This window comes from Daphnia carinata, chromosome 6 (assembly GCF_022539665.2).
Source record: "Daphnia carinata strain CSIRO-1 chromosome 6, CSIRO_AGI_Dcar_HiC_V3, whole genome shotgun sequence".
Lineage (NCBI taxonomy): Eukaryota > Metazoa > Arthropoda > Branchiopoda > Diplostraca > Daphniidae > Daphnia > Daphnia carinata.
The window spans coordinates 8,053,008-8,070,355 of NC_081336.1; the positions used below are offsets into that span (position 1 = coordinate 8,053,008).

At 43.2% G+C, this 17,348-nt stretch overlaps 3 protein-coding genes and 1 long non-coding RNA gene across 4 annotated transcripts; 2 read left to right on the forward strand and 2 right to left on the reverse strand.

Annotated features, from left to right (window-relative positions):
* The first annotated feature begins 1,341 nt into the window (after positions 1–1,341).
* On the forward strand, positions 1,342–1,820 carry LOC132088121 (uncharacterized). The gene is made up of 2 exons (XR_009421358.1): positions 1,342–1,500; positions 1,737–1,820. It is a non-coding gene; the product is annotated as an uncharacterized LOC132088121 (long non-coding RNA).
* A 790-nt stretch (positions 1,821–2,610) lies between these two features.
* Positions 2,611–5,874, reverse strand: LOC130702236 (U3 small nucleolar RNA-associated protein 4 homolog). Its single transcript, XM_057523886.2, has 10 exons — positions 5,632–5,874; positions 5,325–5,568; positions 5,179–5,263; positions 4,965–5,101; positions 4,716–4,896; positions 4,486–4,623; positions 4,340–4,410; positions 3,964–4,230; positions 3,233–3,829; positions 2,611–3,035 (listed from the first exon to the last, which is right to left on the reverse strand). Exons 1-10 carry the CDS (start codon positions 5,733–5,735, stop codon positions 2,745–2,747), a joined length of 2,115 nt encoding a protein of 704 aa, XP_057379869.1. The 5' UTR covers positions 5,736–5,874; the 3' UTR covers positions 2,611–2,744.
* Positions 5,875–9,500: 3,626 nt separating this feature from the next.
* LOC130702238 (tyrosine-protein kinase transmembrane receptor Ror-like) lies at positions 9,501–13,415 on the forward strand. The gene is made up of 8 exons (XM_057523891.2): positions 9,501–9,711; positions 10,520–10,672; positions 11,298–11,440; positions 11,526–12,174; positions 12,302–12,423; positions 12,515–12,703; positions 12,776–12,934; positions 13,008–13,415. The coding sequence occupies exons 1-8, from the start codon at positions 9,684–9,686 to the stop codon at positions 13,296–13,298; spliced, it is 1,734 nt and encodes a 577-aa protein (XP_057379874.1). The 5' UTR covers positions 9,501–9,683; the 3' UTR covers positions 13,299–13,415.
* Positions 13,416–13,746: 331 nt separating this feature from the next.
* LOC130702249 (nuclear receptor coactivator 5-like) lies at positions 13,747–17,255 on the reverse strand. Its single transcript, XM_057523905.2, has 7 exons — positions 17,145–17,255; positions 16,754–17,010; positions 16,582–16,689; positions 16,114–16,513; positions 15,762–16,045; positions 14,726–15,100; positions 13,747–14,655 (listed from the first exon to the last, which is right to left on the reverse strand). The coding sequence occupies exons 2-7, from the start codon at positions 17,001–17,003 to the stop codon at positions 14,213–14,215; spliced, it is 1,860 nt and encodes a 619-aa protein (XP_057379888.1). The 5' UTR covers positions 17,004–17,010; positions 17,145–17,255; the 3' UTR covers positions 13,747–14,212.
* Between the last annotated feature and the right edge of the window lie 93 nt (positions 17,256–17,348).

A 17,348-nucleotide genomic window follows, 5' to 3' on the forward strand; every position in this document is an offset into this window, starting at 1 on the left:
AGACCCCACCAACGAAATTCCATGTGACATTAACGCAACACATAACACGTTTTGTATCCTATTATTTGTTTCCCTTCTTTTTGTGTGCGTGTGTGTAGTTTTTGTTCGCCTGTCATTCGGCATTTCGTGTGTGTGTCTGAATCAGGAACATATCACATCATAAAGGACTGCCACATTTTTGACGGGGAAATTCTAAGAAAACAATCAAAACATGTCTTCTTGATTTTAACTAATTATTTTCGTATGCAAGCATAGAATGTCGTCTCGGCATATGAACTCTCGCCACCGAAAATAAAATTCCCACCAAAAAAATGTGTTCTTTCACCTTCTCAAAACAAAAAAGTTGGGAGGGGGGAAAGGTGGTTCGATTACAAATTCGAATAGCAAAAGGAAAACTCCACTACAGCGTGTCGAGGACCAGGTGAGTGACTGAAAAGACACCAACAAGAAAAAAACACGAGAGGGAAATTTTGGGTTCAAACATTTGATGCCAATGGCGACACTGCCATAAAGGACCGGTGAAACAAGATCAGACATTCGCGACCAGAGGGAGGAAGGTCCGATCAATGACTTTCTCAGACATGCAGACTAGACGGCTCATCGTCCTTCTCTTTTGTCTTGATCGCGTCGTCTGCAATCATCACGTGGTGCGTTCATGTATATAGCAGTGGGGGACAGACAGACAGACAGACATGCTTCGTAACCAATAAAACAAAAAAGAAGAAAAAAAAAAACAAAAAAAGGGAAAATCTCGACACAATGTCTGAGCTATAAAACCCTGTGTGGGTCGGCGGATTACTGATCCGCGGATCTCGGGCCTGTCTACTACGACATGGCTGACTTATTTCTTCCTAGTACCACGTAACACACAGAGCACTGGGAAACCCAGACACACGCCGCGGAAGCAATGGCGTACAATCTTGTATTCCACCGGCCTCGTTAGACTCGTTTCAATTCCAACGTTGCCATTCTATTAAATAATGATAAAAAAAAAAAAAGAAAAAGTGTTCCTAACTCACCAAACTAGACAAGTCTACAAGTCTTTGACCACTTTACTTTACTACCTAGCTTAGCAGTTCCTTTTTTAAATTCCCTTTCGGCCTTTTTCTTTTATTGTTATTTTGGTTATTTGTCCTGTCTGTGTAGACAAGCAGACGACCTTGTTCTGTCTCTGTCGTCGCCCAACATGAGACAAAATAATCACAGAAATGTCTCTTTTTTTTTATTCTTTCATTTTCTTCAGATATCACCTGCAACTCCCTCACTGGCAAAATATAAAAAAAAAATTTTTGCATTTGGCGTACATTATGAATCACTCCAAAGAATTGCATGACATCTGGTGGGGACTCCTTTTTTCCCTCCATTTGATGATACGTCGTCAATCACAACAAAAGCTCACCAACAGACACTGTGTTATTGTAACTGCTGTTGGATGTGAAATTTCACACATTGTCTCGTTACATAATCACCGGAAACGAAATTTGATGGACATCCAGGTGAGTATGACAGCGAGAGGACACAGTCAAAAAAATATTACAGCCACGAGAGAAAGTCTCTCACCGTAAAAAAAAAAAAAAAAAAATTCAGGACACAACATTACTAGTCTACTACCAATTTGACTTCTTTTTTTTCCCTTTTTTTTTTATACATGGACGGACTTGATGGATGTTGTCCGGTCTCGTGAATCTAACGGCCATTCATCTCCTCCACAAAATAACCCAAAAAAAAAAGGCTAGGGAATAAGCAATTCAGAGGGAAAAAGAACGTGCAGGAAATGAATCAAACTGTCAACAAAACCTCCCCTCGTCTTTAAACAAAAACGGAGGATATTGATAAGGGGAAAAATAGAAATGAAGGGAAGGGGGGGGGGGGGGACCGGATGAAAAACTGTTCACACACAAGACCAGACAATATGGCGGCGGCACGAGAACAAAAAAAAAAAAGAATTGGCATTAAAAAAATATGTACAATAAAAACGGGAAAACCTGCGTGTGTGTGTGCGACATAGAGAAAACGAAAAGAAAGAACGTCTAGTATGTCTGTTATGGAGAGAGAGCCCGGAAAATCGGGTTGACGTGTACAGTTTGAAGCAGACGGCCCAGCGCAAATACCAAGAAAAAGACGGGCGTAGCCGTTGTTTTATTTTCGGAGTCGTGGCTGCTGGCGAGAGCCTTTTGCTGCAAGTCAAGAAACCCCACTAAATTTCAAACTCCTCTCAAGAGTCAAGATAGGAGAGAGAGAGAGAGAGAGACTGGAGACTTTTAGGTGGCCGCAGGCATTGCACCTCATGGCCATTCGATGCCTCCAACCATGTCTTTTTGGTTGTCTACCAACAAAAAAATAAACTACTCGTCTTATATATTTTCTACAGTTCACTAATGGCGACAAGAAGAAAAAGCTCGAAATAGAATCACATACAGACACACACGGCCACCACCCCCTCACCACCCACGTTTTTCTTTTTTCATTCCCGAAAAATTTAAAACGCCGTTTCAAAATGACTCGAAGCCAGTCCATCACTGCACAAAATGTCTTCTGTAATAAAAAAAATAAAAAAAAAAGAAAACAGAAAAGTTGAACAGCGCTGACATCTAGCGGCGAACATAGACTTTGGAGTTTTATTTTTTATTTAATTTTTTTTTTTTTTTATTATTGTTTTTAAGACGTGAAACCAACGGATTTTGCTGTTTAAATGAAATCATAATTGGGAGGAGAGATTTTGTTTTAGTGTGGGAACATTGTCTTTAAACACCGAAGCGTTTCTTGTAGAGGGCCGGCGGCAGGTGTTTCTCCAGCGCCAACGGGCTGACTTCGACGGCCACCAATTCCCCGCCTACATCAAGGGCACCAAAGTAGGCCAGATGTTTGTATTTCTTCGACATGCCAAAGCACGAAGAAGATGATCCGCCACCAGCCGTCGACATTTTCTGTTGCTGGGCTGCTGAAGGCGCTTTGAAAGCGACGGGCGGAGCGTCCAGGCTGTCCTCGGTGCCCGTATCGAATTTGGTGATCTTGGCATCCGGCTCAGAAAATTCCTATCGACAGAAAAAAGAAAAATGTTGAACTAAAAGAGCGCCCGCCCAGGGTCAACGAGAACGAAACATACAAGCGGTCATCAACTTCTCAAGTTTTTCCGAGAAAAACAACGACGACACGCGTCAACGACAACATGTTTAGGATGCGACACGACACACATCACATTTGTTTTCTTTTCATTTTGTCTCGTTTTTACCTTGTTCTTGTCAATTGTGTAGATGACGCTGTCGTCGTGTAGGATAATGACGTCCGGGTGTCGGACATCGAATGTGATGTGGCGGACGGCGCACGATCGGTTCAGCCATTGAACCGGCAGATGTTCCGATAATTTCTTGGAAAAGCTTGTGTACTGACGATTGGCAACGTCGTATTCGACGATCTTGTGATCGGCGTAGGCCACGACCATAAGGTCGCACGACGGGTTGAAGGCCAAAGCAGTCGGATGACTCTGATAGCGGGGCAACGTCACGTAGATTTTGAACGATTGCACATCGAGCACGACAACGTTGCTCTTGTGATCGGCCACGGCGGCAAAACGGCCATCGCTCGAACAGTCCATCAAATGGATGCAGTCTTCCATGACGAATTTGCCATTGGTCGTCTCCTTGTTGAACGTGTGGACGAGTTTCATCGGCTCTGTGCTCGAAACATCGACCAACTGCAACGTCAATTTCGGTGTAGCTAATAGTAGCCGGGCCGAGTTGGACCCCGATTGATGGATGAACATCATCCGGTGGCAGGTGCTGACTTCTTCCGGTGGCAACAACTTCTTCAATTGTAATGTCCCTGCAGACTGTTTTTTTGTTTTCGAAAATAGAAGGGCAACAAATAAAAACAAATGGCAAACAAACAAACAAAACATGTTTCACATTTGTCCACGTCAACGGACGTGAAAAAGGGGAACAACCAAGAAGACAAAATAAATACCTGAATGAAATGATAAATGTAGACGTTGGACTCGGTGGCGTAGGCCACGTAATCGCCAGCGGGTGACACGGTAGCGCAGACGATCCATTCGTCATCTTTAGCCTTCAGCTGCAGCAGACGGGCAGGCTCTTGAGATAGTTTCAAAAATGTATTGGCGCTGAGCTGGTGGGCGCTCGGGGCGGCCGCGCCCAGCTGCCACACGTCCAACGACGTCGGGTAGCGTAGCAGCAGCTGTCGTTTGCCGTGAGCCATCTGCACGCACGGCGCCTGTACGTATCCCGAAATAACAACAACAACCGTGAGCCATCATTATTCAAGCAAAGTCAAATTTTACTTTTTGAAAAACAACACTTTTTTTCTTTTTCTTTAAAGGTACCTGAGGTAAGGGCGGGTATCTACTTAACGCCTTTGGAGGATATGATGAGATGCAAAGATACGCATCCACGCCTTAAAAGAAACGAGAAGACGGAATGTGTGTTTCAAACGTGTCTGAACATTTAAAAAACGATCGTTTTCACATACCTCCGGATAATAATTTGGGACCGGCTAGGGCCAAGCTGCGAACATCGTGTGTGTGAATGGCACGTTGCACAGATCGAATCCATTGATCTCGACCTCCAGCACTTACACGAGCAAAAAGCACTATTACCGGGTCGACTCCTGTAAATGTAATTTCAAATGAATCGTTGTCACGCTTTTCAAAGTTAACTTCCAGTTCCAAAACTGAAAGTGCAAGGTAAGTTTCAATTTACCGGCAGAGTACAAAGTCTTTTGGTCGTCAGACAGGCAAAGGCAGAGCACATCGGCTTTGTGAGCGTTGACTTCGTCTATCAGAGTGCCCAATTTGCCGTTCCAAAAGGATGTCATTCCTCTTGAATCGCCAGTGATGATGACGAAATCGTCGGTGATCGCAATGCACCAAACAAGCGTTTCCTATTACAAAACAAGACAGACAAAAGTTACCCTTTATCTAGCCCGTGCCGAATGTGTTAAGAATTTACCTTGAAATGGTCGACTCGGCCAAGAGATAGGCGATTGACGGCGTGACCAGTCTGTACGTTCCACACTCGTATCGCATTGGAGCTTCCAGTGACGATAAAGTCGCCAGAACTGTGCCACGATAAAGAGAGGATGCGACCTAATAATTTGAGTTATGCCAAACATTAGCACTAGCTACACAAAAGTAAATGAACTGATTAACAAGGATCTGCTCACCTTCTTGTTTGTCCATCGTTTTAAAGAACATTAAGCTTTCCTCATAAATTTCAAACAAGCAGACATATCCTTCTTCAGTTCCAGCCTATAGTGATATGACATTGTAAGTTATGTAAAGAAGTAAGTGGCACTTAACAGTAACTTGCCGCCAAGTGTGTATGGGCCTTATTGACTGCCAGACACCATGCAGAGCCTGATGTGACAGCATAGCTGGCTTTAGGTGAAAGTGCAATCAGGTCATACTCAACCACAAAACCATGTAGACCCGTGGAAAACAACCTGCCCTTCGACCACACGAGTGCTTCGATAGAGCCTTCCGTGGAACCAGGTATTAACTTTTCAATGTGAGGTGAATGTGTCATATTCCATATTTCTATGCTATTGTCTGATCTAATCAAATTTAGGAGAGAAAGGAATGAAACTGGCAAAGCGTTAAATATTACTCCATAATACCTGGAAAGAGCTAGCCGGTTCGACTCGAAAGCCATGCTGTGTATCGCTTTGGGTTCAACATCATAGAATCTCGTACTGTGAATTCTAAAAAGATTTCTATCCATTTTTTTTAAAGAAACACAACACGCGATGCCGAGAACTACGAAATTCAATTAAACGTCACACTTTTACAAGAGTAAAAAAAAAAATGTTACAAATTCTGCTTCAAAAGTCATAACCACGTTTTCTTTTCTAGCAGACGCACGCGTGTTGCCAAGACGCCATTTCCATCTAGTGTCTACGATACGTACCAGGTGTTGATAACCGATTTAAAATAGAAAACCAAACTAGGTTAAAAGGGAAATCGGTGTATTTAAAACCAATAACAACCATAATTCACAACTTCAACTATAAATGAAAAATAATATAAAATGTTTTCTTATATTTAAGTCAAACTAGATCTGAAACAATGGCCATGGGATTAAACCATTTGTCTACTTACCTTTAATAACACAAGGATAAGAAGCGAAAACAACTTACTGTCATGCTGATATCTGAACGAACGCTTGCCAATGCGGAAAGGTGGACGAGAATAAAAGTTGAACTCTCCAAGGCCTTGCACACTGAAACGGATTAGAAGCCGGTAAAGCCCAGAAAAAACAAACAGTCGACTTGTGTTCCAGTTGGCAGTGCAAGTGATTACAATGTCGTGTGAGACCGACCTCTTGGCTGCAAATCTTCTTTGCTCGATGCTGTGAAGGTGAGTATGCGTCGTCGTAAGTAACGTATATAATTCTCCTTCTATATTATCCTTGTGTCAAGATTGTGTTAGTTTCTCAACGCCCCCCTGAACAAAGTGGTAACACGAGCGAATGCTCAAAACAAGAAAACAAACTCCCGATGGGCATTGGTACGAACGTATTACGACGTCACAGCAAAAAGGCGAGTGGGTAGAAGAAACCCACGCCATCTCGTCAGCGTGAAACCAGAGTATCAGTACACAGTTCCAGTTCAGCCAAATAAACAGAATAATAATAAATTCTTAGTAAAAGAACTTGAACAAGTTCAAGCGATCTATGGGCGACATATTTTGTTCTGCCCCACTTACCAGTATATCCCCTCACCACTCGGCTACATGGATTTGATTTAACACCGATGATTTCATAACGTCGCAACGTCACGTTTGACCTATGCATGTCAAGGGAGGCCCCACTGAAGTTTAACACGCAGAAATCAATACGTTTCAGGCCGTGAATCCTTTAAACAAACATTAGCTTTGCACTTACCATTTACAGATGGCACCGTCGTAAACACAATAAAGGCTAAAATAATTAATCACAGTACGAAACTAAATTACGACGATTACATCTCGCACCTTTCAAGTTCAGTTTCGTCTGCTAGCAGACGACATTTCCCATACGACGCCCAGCAAATCAATCAGCAGAGTGGGGTACCATCGTGATAACCGCAAAATCCCCTTTCTTTCTAGCTTTGACGCAACACGATAAAAATTGCCTTGATTGACACTCGAGAAAACAAACTTATCCTCAAGTAGTTCTTTTTATTTCCTTTGTAAGATTAAGTTTCGCTCAAACGTCCAGCTGGCGAGTTTGGGTAAACACACTCACGCACGACTCTATGATTCATTCAATCTGAAACTTTATCCCGACATGTACTTGATGTTTAATCAGCCACCACTAACCCACAATGCAAGTAATAAATTTAAAAAAAAAAAAAAAAAAGCTCATAGATTCATTTTCTTTTAGTGCCTATTTCCCCGACTGATTGGTGTTCTCACAAGGTCCCGAACACAGAAATATGTCGTGACTCTCACACTTCTCCAGAAAAGAAAAAGAAAAAAGAGACACGGCCACTCTTTTCGTGTTATGTTGTCAAAGAAAGAAAAGAAGGGGAGGACGCTGATGGAACCAGCTGTCAACAGCTGGGCCCGTCCCGCTCGAAATATAACAGCGGTGTTTTGATAGCCACCAACCCTAACCAATCCCCCTCCCCAAAGACGTTGGTTCTTAACCCGTGTTTTCCCTCCCATCTCTTCGAAAAAAAAAAAATCTTCTTGTCCGTTAGCTTCCGTCTCTTTATTTTGTTTTACAGCCGGGCGACAAGCCGCGGTGCCCCCACAGTCTTCCTCTCAACATCACAAGCTGTAACAACCTGTTATTCTTCTTCTTTCTTTTTATTTTTTTTTTTTGGGTTGTCTTTCTCAATACATACAAAAAAAAAAAAAAAAGAAAAAAAAGGCCTTTTGGGTTAGTTTTTGTGGCTGTCCACATTCTTTCACGATAATCGATTTGCGTGTTACTCATTCGGAATGCAATGCCCTTTGGTTTGATTTGTAAATGAGAAAAGTAATCGGATTCAAATACGTTCGGATTTTACAGAATTCTTGGAATGTTTTTTTGTGTGTGTGTGTGTGTGTGTGTTCGGTAGACAAGTCAAAGAAAAAAGTCAGCTGGGCATGATGACCTTTCTTTTTGGCTCTACTTCCTCTCGGAAGAGAAGCGCTAATACCCCAAGTGTTAAAAAGGTCTCCCCCCCCCCTCTCATTTTAACAAGGGATATGAACATCGGGAGTGTCCGGAACATCTTCTTCCCACCCAAAATGAATTTTTTTTTAAATCCCACAAAATAGTACCAACAAAATCGGAAACAGGATGTGTCCCACAAAAAGAAGAACGTCCGCCATTGATGCACACACAAACACAAACAAACACACACACACACACACACAAAAACAACCCCCTAAATAAATTCGCAAAAAAACAGCTGGTTTTTATCAAAGAGCTGCGCCAAAAAAAAAAAAAAATTACAAATTATACAGCCGTCCCTTTTTTATATTCCGCCTTCTCCGTTATGTTTTGCGAGACTCGTCGTCGGCCCTCTTGTTTTTGAACAAGACTTTAGGGGGACAGAACCGCGAAAATAAAAAAATGGAGCATTGGGATGCTGTTGTATAGTCTATCAATAAATAAATAAGGCCATCGGCAAGTCGCGCCAGCCCCAGAATATAATAGTAATAATAATAAAAATAAGGCGCAAATTCAAAAAGACAAGAGCGCGGGGAAGAAAAACGTCATAAAAGAAAGGCCCCCCTCTCCAGCCCCGTAAAGTACAAACACAACAACATCGCCTTGTTAAAACTAAATAAAAAATCTACACTAGACACACACGGTGTGAAACTCCGATGTTCTTCTCTCCCGAAAAAACAAAACAAAACAAAAACAAACGAAAATATTCAAATGCGTAGAGTGACGTACTCTGTCGAAAAACAAGGCATTATAACACGCACGCATCTCTCTGAAAAAAAAAAACTCGTCTTCGCTTCGTCGCACAACAAGCAAAAGCAATAACGACCTTCTTTTATTTTTCAAAAGAAAAAAAGAAACTCATTTCGAAATGATTGTCGTTTCGAAAACGCGCAATAAATAAAACACTCATTGGCTCTTAATTATTTGGCTTCGGCACAATCGATTGATCTCAGTACTCCCCCTTCCACGCTCGTAAAACATGTCTAATGAAATTCGAGGTACGACACAGTTAAACGTTAAACACGTTATTTGGTCATCTGCCGATGGAAGAAATCCGCTTCCAAAGTGGTCCACGGAGATTGGCGTTTGACTAGTATAACAACAACTTCAAAAAATAAAAAAAAAAAAGAAAGAAAAGAAAATCTTTAACAACGAGCTGGCCACATGTTCCCAGCTGCCGAGAGAACTTGTCTTATTCGCTCTCAGAAGTTTTTTAACAAGATCCTGGCGTCGCCCTATACACTCCGCCTCCTCACACACACACACACAGAGAGTAGTAGACGTTGTATACATACAGCACTACGGCCATAAAACTATCGCAAAGAACAGCGCGTACCGCCAGTCTTGCCCGTTCTGCCGAGTCGGACACATCAGTTTTTAAGTGGGGGACGGGGAAAAAAAAAACAGTTCAAAGTGAAATTATAGAACTCGATTAAAGGAAATTTGAATCCAAAAAAGACGTTCGTGTGGTGAGAGTTTTCATCGTTGCTCCTGTTTAGTGTGCCCTGCGTGAATTTTTTTTTTAGCATGGCGCCACAGCAGGCCGATGCAACAGGTAAAAAACGAGTTCACATTTGCATAACGCCTTCGAAATTGAGTAGGAAAAAAAAAACGAACTATTTCGAACCTTTCATTTCCCAAAAACGAAACACGAGCCCCTCTTTCGTAAGTTCTCTTTCTTTCATCTGGTCAGTCCCGAGGCTACGTATACATAGAGTCATCATGAGACCGTCAATCTGTACACACACACATCACAAGCGTGACCGGTTCGTGAGCGCTAACACGCGTTCGCCGCCAGCTCAAAAAGCTTTACCCTTATTTGTTCCAGTCGCTATACATTTCTTTTGAGGAAAGAGAAGGGGAGAGAGAGAGAAACCTAACGAGCCGATATACATTTTTACAGCTGGGCGACCATTAATAAATGACAAGTTACGCCCCGTAACGTAATTAGTCGGTGCCAATACGCACACACACACACACACACACGTAGAACATTATAATACACACAACGAGGGCAAAACCTTTTCTCTTTTTTGTTTGAAACATTTAAATAATAATAATAAAAAAGCTCGTTATTACAATACGTAAATTGACCGAAACTTGTTTTTCCATATTGTTATGTTAAAGGCGTCCGAGTTACGACCTGATGTATGTCAGGGGTTTGAATGTTTTTAAACGACACACCCCCGCAAAATTGGGCGTCTTTCTTAACGTGATTTTCTAAAAAAAAAAAAAAAAAAAAATCAAAAAAAAAGGGGGAAAACCAAAGATGATCTATTTTTCTCTTGCCCTTGTTTCAAATGCGTTTTCTATTGGTATGCAAATCAAAAATAACAAACTTATTTTCTTTTGTACAAAAATAGGTGCCAAAGAAAGAACAGGTGCTAAAGATTGCGACTCGGCTCGTTGCGGGATTGACGCCGGCTGCCGAAAGGGTCCCGACGGCTATTTTATTTGCATCTGCACTCACGACCTGTCGCTCCAAAGGCCGGATGGATCTTGCCCTCGCTTTGTCGGTCAGTTTTTTTTTTTTTTCATTTCGAACAAACGGAGCGAACACAAACAAAAAAAAAAAAAAAAAATCTTTCCTTTCTTTTAAAAAAGAGAAGTAGATAATGAACATGTTCACAACGTGATGGCTCGCTCCTATCTCTTTCCTTCCATCACAATGTGTGCGAGCGCACGCTCGCGCGGAACACATTAGTACAGTCTGTCATTCAAATCGAAAAGGGTATTTTCTTTAAGTTATTCCCCCCTTCGCATTTCTTTTATTTTTTCCGGATAAGATAAGATCGCTATTCGATAATTGACACTTTGACAGGGGCTGATACAAAAACTTTCTTTACAATTCGCCTCGCGGCCACACGAATAAAATTCCGATTTTCTTATCGGACTATACATTTTTTGACGACTCAATATTGAATCAAATACGGCCCCTTTCTATTCTTCCATCAGCCTGCTGTTGGGGTCGTTTCGTGCTAGCCAAAAATCAAAGACTTTAACGGTAATCAAACGATAAACATTTCGACGATGGCAATCATCTCGTTAGCCTCTAAGCTCTCGTTACATTCCTAACATTCCTTCGCGTGACACGGAATGATATTGCCAATTGAAAAAACGTTTCCTCGTGATTTGTTATAGTGACGGGACAACATCACCCGACGCCAAACCGAAAGACGTTGATTAGCATCCAGCGCAAATCCGCCGCAATCAACCAGACGGGACATTACACACAACAGCCGCTTATCGATCGACATCCCAATTTAATTCCCACAATACCTGGAGTAATAAAAAAAAAATTCTTAAATCTCAAATGCAAAAAAGAAAACCAACCTAACCAAAAAATTTGCATATTCCAATTGGGAACAGTCACTTCCAGCGATGGATAGCGAATTGGAAACATCCGTCAGCGCGTCAACGACGGCCATGACGTGGCTCGTTCCAGCACTCGGCATCGCCATGGTCTTGACGATCGTCGCGTGGCTGAGACGTCGGATGCGCCATAAAAAGAAATCGAGACGGCCGAGCTCATCGACGGCCATCGCAGAGACTCGAGACGCTCACTACCCGCCCTCGATGGGCAAACCGGCGCAATTAGTGACAGTCGCAGAGATGCCCGTCTGCCTGACCAAGAACGTCCTGCATCAGGAGCGCTTCACCAACAACCCGGAATACGACTGGAACGCGGACCGCGGCTCGACGGGAAGTGGGGCAGACACGAGCCACTTGCTCGAGTCGGCCGCCAACGATCAGTTCAAATCGTTTGTCATCATCCGACCGGAATGGATCGAATTGAAACAGGAAATTGGCGAGGGCTGCTTCGGCAAAGTCTTCCGCGGCTCGCTGAGGCGGCCAAACGGCCAGCCGCACCAAGGTCCCAATGATGAAGCGGTGGCTGTCAAAGTCTTAAAAGCCGCAGCTGGACCCACCGGCCAGGAAGATTTGCTTCAGGAAGCCGAAATTATGATTTCCTTTTCTCATCCAAACATCCTCTCACTCAAAGGCATCGTCATCAACGGTAAAACAAAATGTTTTAAACATCTCTCCATACACACGCCCCATTTCTTTACACAAAACATCAAAAAAAAAAAAAAAAACATTTAAAAAATCTTTTCAAATAACGTCACGTGTTGTTGGATTTACAGAACCAAATATTGGACCGTGGCTCGTGTTCGAGTACATGGCGCTGGGAGATTTGGCGCAGCTACTGCGATCCGCCAATGGCAATCTCTTTGCTAAAACCAAGACGGCCTATTCGTTGAATCAGGTAAAAGATCTTTCCGTTCCAACATGTTCTCCTCAAATCGAATATTTGAGGTGGATTTCAACATTTTGAAAATAAAAACGGATCGATACAGGACGACTTGCACTCCATTGCCGGACAAATTGCGGACGGTATGGCTTATCTCTCATCCCAGCATTTTGTTCATCGTGACCTGGCCTGTCGCAATTGCCTTGTCGGCGAAAGACCTCAAGGGGGCGGCCTGGCCGTCAAAATATCAGACTTTGGCATGAGTCGCGACGTCTACACTTGCGATTATTACAAGGTAAACACACACCCCCCTCATATTCTTATTTAAACATAAATTATCCTTAACATAAAAACTCAATCAAATTAGATCGGAGGTTCGCGGATGCTGCCAGTCCGCTGGATGCCCCCAGAAGCAATCCTTTACGGCAAATTCACAATTGAATCGGATGTCTGGAGTTTCGGTGTTGTTCTGTGGGAAATGTTTGCCCTAGGAGTTCAGCCCTATTACGGCCATTCAAACGAACAGGTAAAAAAATGAAAGAAAAAAAACAATTGAAGAGCGAAAATCGATTAATTAAAAAAAAAAAAAATGAAAACAGGTGGTCAAATTGATCCTCCAGGGGATCCTATTGACGCCTCCCAACTTGGCGCCGCCGCTCATCTGCCAGCTACTCAACGGCTGCTGGAAAACGCAGCCGGCGGATCGGCTCACATTCGCCGAGATCCATTCCAAGTTGAAGCGTCGCGCGCGTTCAAACGAAACTTGGACACCATCGGCCGTCACTTACGTCCATTTGAGACACGACGACGACATCGATCAACCCGACCCTAACGTCGAATACCTTCAAACCCTGCCGGACCTGCCCGTCCACCATTACACCAACACGTGAAGTTTCATCCTCCAGTTCAAATACGAAACGAGGACTTGAAAAAAACCCAGTCATATCTTCAAAAAAAAAAAAAACAGAAACATTTTTTTTTAAAAACAGACGATCGAAGAAGAAGAAAACTAAACTAAAATCTTATTTAATTATTGTCTTACTGTTGTTCATACGTTCATTGTTTTACCTGGTGACGTTTGTGTATGTTGGTGATGTCGCGTGGAAAAAAAAAAGAAAAAAAATTTGGAAAAAAAAGGACGCACGTCGTGCACAGTTTTATGTCGATTAAAAAAAAAAAATACGAAAATGTGATCAAAAACACGAATGGATAATCAAAAATTATTTTGTTTTGTTTTTTATGTGTGAGGGGCAAAAGAAATCAGCATGAAAGGACTGCAGTAGGTGAAAAAGAAAAACCTCTAACTTATTCGGTCTGAATGTGGCTCCTTGTTTGATAGAATTGGGTTGAAGAAAATAATAATCAAATTGTTTTTTTTTTGTTACTTGACACCATTAAAAAAAAATTCGCGACTTCAAGTCAGGAAAGAAAAACGACGATGACAAGACGAGCAAAAAAAAAGTTTGGGGGTAAATCGACGAATTCGAACCTACCGCATAATTTTTAAGGAAAGAGATGGAAGAAAAAATGCAAAAAATTATGAACGAAAAAAGAAAAAAACATCGGCCTAATGTCTTCCTTTGGTTGTCATGTTGAAGAATCTCCGGGCATTTAAAAAAAAAAAAAAAAAAAGACTAAATTTTAATGTCTTGTTCTCATTCCGTTTTTAAATAGCTCCTTTTCTTTTAAGTTGTTTGTTTGTGTGTGTGTTTTTATGTATCGTTTCCCTTCCCCCTCATCGTCATTTGTTTTTTTGTTTTTTTTTTGAATGCTTTTCGTTTTTCTTTTGGAAAATGTTCTTGTTTTAAAAGCGTTTGCCCATGCCGTAATAACCGCCCGGCTGTTGTTGTGGCTGCATTGGCCGGTGGGAAGAGTCTTGTTGTTGCCTGGCGCCTCCCGGTCCAGACTGGTAGTGTTTCATCATGTTGGGGCCCGTTGGTAAGAGGCCGTCGGCCAGGCCACCACCGCCTTTCGGTCCGTCCGAATGTCCGGCAGAAATATCGTTGCCCGATCGCTGTTGCTGCTGTCCGGACGAGCCGACTTCTCCGGCCGCGTTCCACGACGCGTTCAACGCCGACGAGTTGAGATGAGGAGCCGGAACGGGGGCAGGGACTGGGCCTGCGCCCACAATGCCAGCCCCGACCCCGCCCGCGCTAGAATTGAGAATGCTAAGTATCCTCTGTTGCAACTCCATTGGATTGTCTTGGCCGCCAACGCCCGGCGCAGCTCCACCGGAAGAGTATCCGCCTGATGAATCAATTTCGACCAAATGATTAGATGTCGCTCGTACGCGAGAAGCAAAACAACAATGACATACCGAGGAGATAAGCCGGTTGGCTACCGGCCAGACCACCACCACCGCCAGCACGGGCTTCTTCTGCCATCTGTCGGTCGCGTCTGTCGCTCAAATAGCGGATGAGACGGTCGTATTCGACGATGGTTAAGGGTCGATTCTCCTGCAACAAATTGATGAGCGTTTGCATGTTGGAATGATGGGGCTCTAGTCCGGCCTGCATCTGCATTCCGCCTCTGCCTCTGGAATCGGAGGCCACCGAGTCCATCAAACCTCCGCGTTGTTCCACTCCGCCGAGGCCACCACCTCGGCCTCCTCCACCCTGTTGCTGCTGTTGATAACGCTGCAAGGACGACGACAACAGGGCGAAAGCATCCTCCACCGGAATGTTCCGGTGCTCTGATACATCCCCACGCACACATTTTTATTTGGTTTCAAAAAAGCTTTGGGTTTTTTTTTTCAGAAAAAAAACTTAAATTTCGCTCACACAAAAAGCCAAAAAATTGTTTCTAAAAAAACCCTCGCGATTGTTTTCAAAAAACGAAAAAATTTGTGGAAAAACGACGTACGGCTCATTTGAGCCGTGAAAAGAAGGAAAAAACGACGATGAAACACGACCCGAAAAAATAAAAACTCTGGCCCCCATTTAGTGGGGGAAAATGACCCGAGGTCTCGAATATCTCTGGCCTGACCAGAGAGCAGATTAAATCCCAGCAATACTGAGAGGGAATAAGTACAGTCACAAAAACAAAACACTCGAATCATTTGAACAAACGTCAACCCCTCTCGTAAAAGAAAAAAGCCTTTTTCGCTCTTTCAAAAACAGTTCACATCATTCGCAGGCGTCTGTAAGTTGCACATAACGCTTAACCTGATGACCTCAACCGTCAAAAACGTCTAACAACCATAAGAAAAGTTCGGTAGTAAACGCCACCCTATTTTCATATGCCAAACAAATCGTGTGTTCGATCAACAAAGAATTATTTAAAGGAAAAACGATCCCTGAGAAAAATCGATGGTAGGAAAAAGATGGAAGTAGAATATAAAAAACATGACTTACCTTCTGGTTGGCCAAAGAGGATGTTGAGGGTGATGCTGCCGTGCTCTTGATTGAGGGGAGACAAGACGATACCGTAAAGTGTGCCCCGAGACGACAAATCCCCTAGCACCTGACGGATGGGAATTTCTTCGTGAGGGAAGAGGACGTCGACAGCCAAGCCTTGAGCACGAATGCGGCTCTCAATTCGTTCGGCGTACTGCCTTAGAGGACCGGTTTTGGAAGTGACAACGATTTCTACTTCGTTGGCCATGTTCATTCCGCTAGGTTTCGGTCCCGGGCCGCCACTGTCAATTGAAATGAAAAAAACGAGTGTGAAAAAAGAGGATTCAAATTCAAGGTTTTTTGTACGTACCCGAAATTTCCTCGGTGATCTCCTGGTGGAGGAATAAACGAGTCTCTGGGATGCATATCTCGCTCACGTTCCATGCCATAGGGGTCTCCATGGTAGGGATCCATCATGTCCATTTGGTCTCTGCCCCAATCACGTTGTTCTCTCCCGTCAAAGTCGCGAGATGGGCGATCCAAATCACGGTGGGGAGGACCTCCACGCATAAGCATTTCGGGATCTCGTCCTCTGGGAGGCATATCTGGCTCCCTACCACGCATGGGCATATCAAATTCTCTTCGTCTGATGGGCGAACGATCTCGATAATTGCCAGGATCGGGGCCACCTCCAACGCTTCCGCCTCCACCACCCCCAGCATTGCCAGGCATGGGAAGTCCATCTTTCCCAGATTTTACATTTTTCACATCTAAGACAAACATATGCTAAGTAAGATGCAACTACGCTAACATGTTTACACTCTCGACTGCAACTTACCCATTCGGTGAGCCAAGATTTCCATATTCTGGGCTCCCCTAATGGCGTTCTCTGCACTGATTTCATCAGCATACTGAATGAATCCAAAGCCTTTCAGAATGGATATGCCTAAGTCGAAAGATGACATGCATAATCTAACATGAACAGACAAATCAAACACCCAAGATCTTACCCATAATGTGTCCAAATGTGCTGAAATTCTCCTCTAGCAACTCTTTGGTGAGTCTTGGGTCATTGGTGGGAAGGTTTCCCACAAAAATACGTGCACTGGCCATGGATGCGTCAGAAGTGTGATTTGAAAGTCTGTCTCCTCCTCTTGGTGGGCCACTATCCCTGGCACCACCTCGTCCTCGTCCACTGTCCATTTCTCGTCCGCCGGAAAATCTTCCATTGCCCACACCACGTCCACGCCGAAAACTCATTTCGATTCTGATTTTCAAAAATATGACAAGTTGAATCAACACATGTTTTTGTATGGAAAATGGCAATGGTGGTGTCCAAATTATTTATATTAATAGCCAGTGAGTTAAGGTACAAAATAATACAGTAAAATAATGGCATACCTGTTAATAAAATGGTAAGACGTTTCACTTTGAATGAAAAGCCGGGATCTTTTTTATGTTTACTGCTTAGCGCGAATGGCGTCCAAAAAGCTAAATCTAACCAACGTTGCCAATTCGGACCAAACAAATCTGGCAGCGTCTCCTTCTGGGAAATGCAATAGCAGACGCCACGACGCGCTCCGGCGCTCGTCTAGCTTCGCCTTA

Bases quoted from the DNA above. Each gene is read 5' to 3' on its own strand.
- LOC130702236 (XM_057523886.2), bottom strand. From the start codon at position 5,735: ATGGATAGAAATCTTTTTAGAATTCACAGTACGAGATTCTATGATGTT. The intron at 5,569-5,631 runs GTATTATGGAGT...AAATTTGATTAG, and splicing joins AACCGGCTAGCTCTTTCCAG to ATCAGACAATAGCATAGAAA. The intron at 4,624-4,715 runs GTAAATTGAAAC...TTACATTTACAG, and splicing joins AAAGACTTTGTACTCTGCCG to GAGTCGACCCGGTAATAGTG.
- LOC130702238 (XM_057523891.2), top strand. From the start codon at position 9,684: ATGGCGCCACAGCAGGCCGATGCAACAG. The intron at 9,712-10,519 runs GTAAAAAACGAG...GTACAAAAATAG, and splicing joins ACAGCAGGCCGATGCAACAG to GTGCCAAAGAAAGAACAGGT. The intron at 10,673-11,297 runs GTCAGTTTTTTT...GATTTGTTATAG, and splicing joins ATCTTGCCCTCGCTTTGTCG to TGACGGGACAACATCACCCG.
- LOC130702249 (XM_057523905.2), bottom strand. From the start codon at position 17,003: ATGAGTTTTCGGCGTGGACGTGGTGTGGGCAATGGAAGATTTTCCGGC. The intron at 16,690-16,753 runs GTAAGATCTTGG...CTTTCGACTTAG, and splicing joins CACATTTGGACACATTATGG to GCATATCCATTCTGAAAGGC. The intron at 15,101-15,761 runs GTAAGTCATGTT...GGGATGTATCAG, and splicing joins CCTCTTTGGCCAACCAGAAG to AGCACCGGAACATTCCGGTG.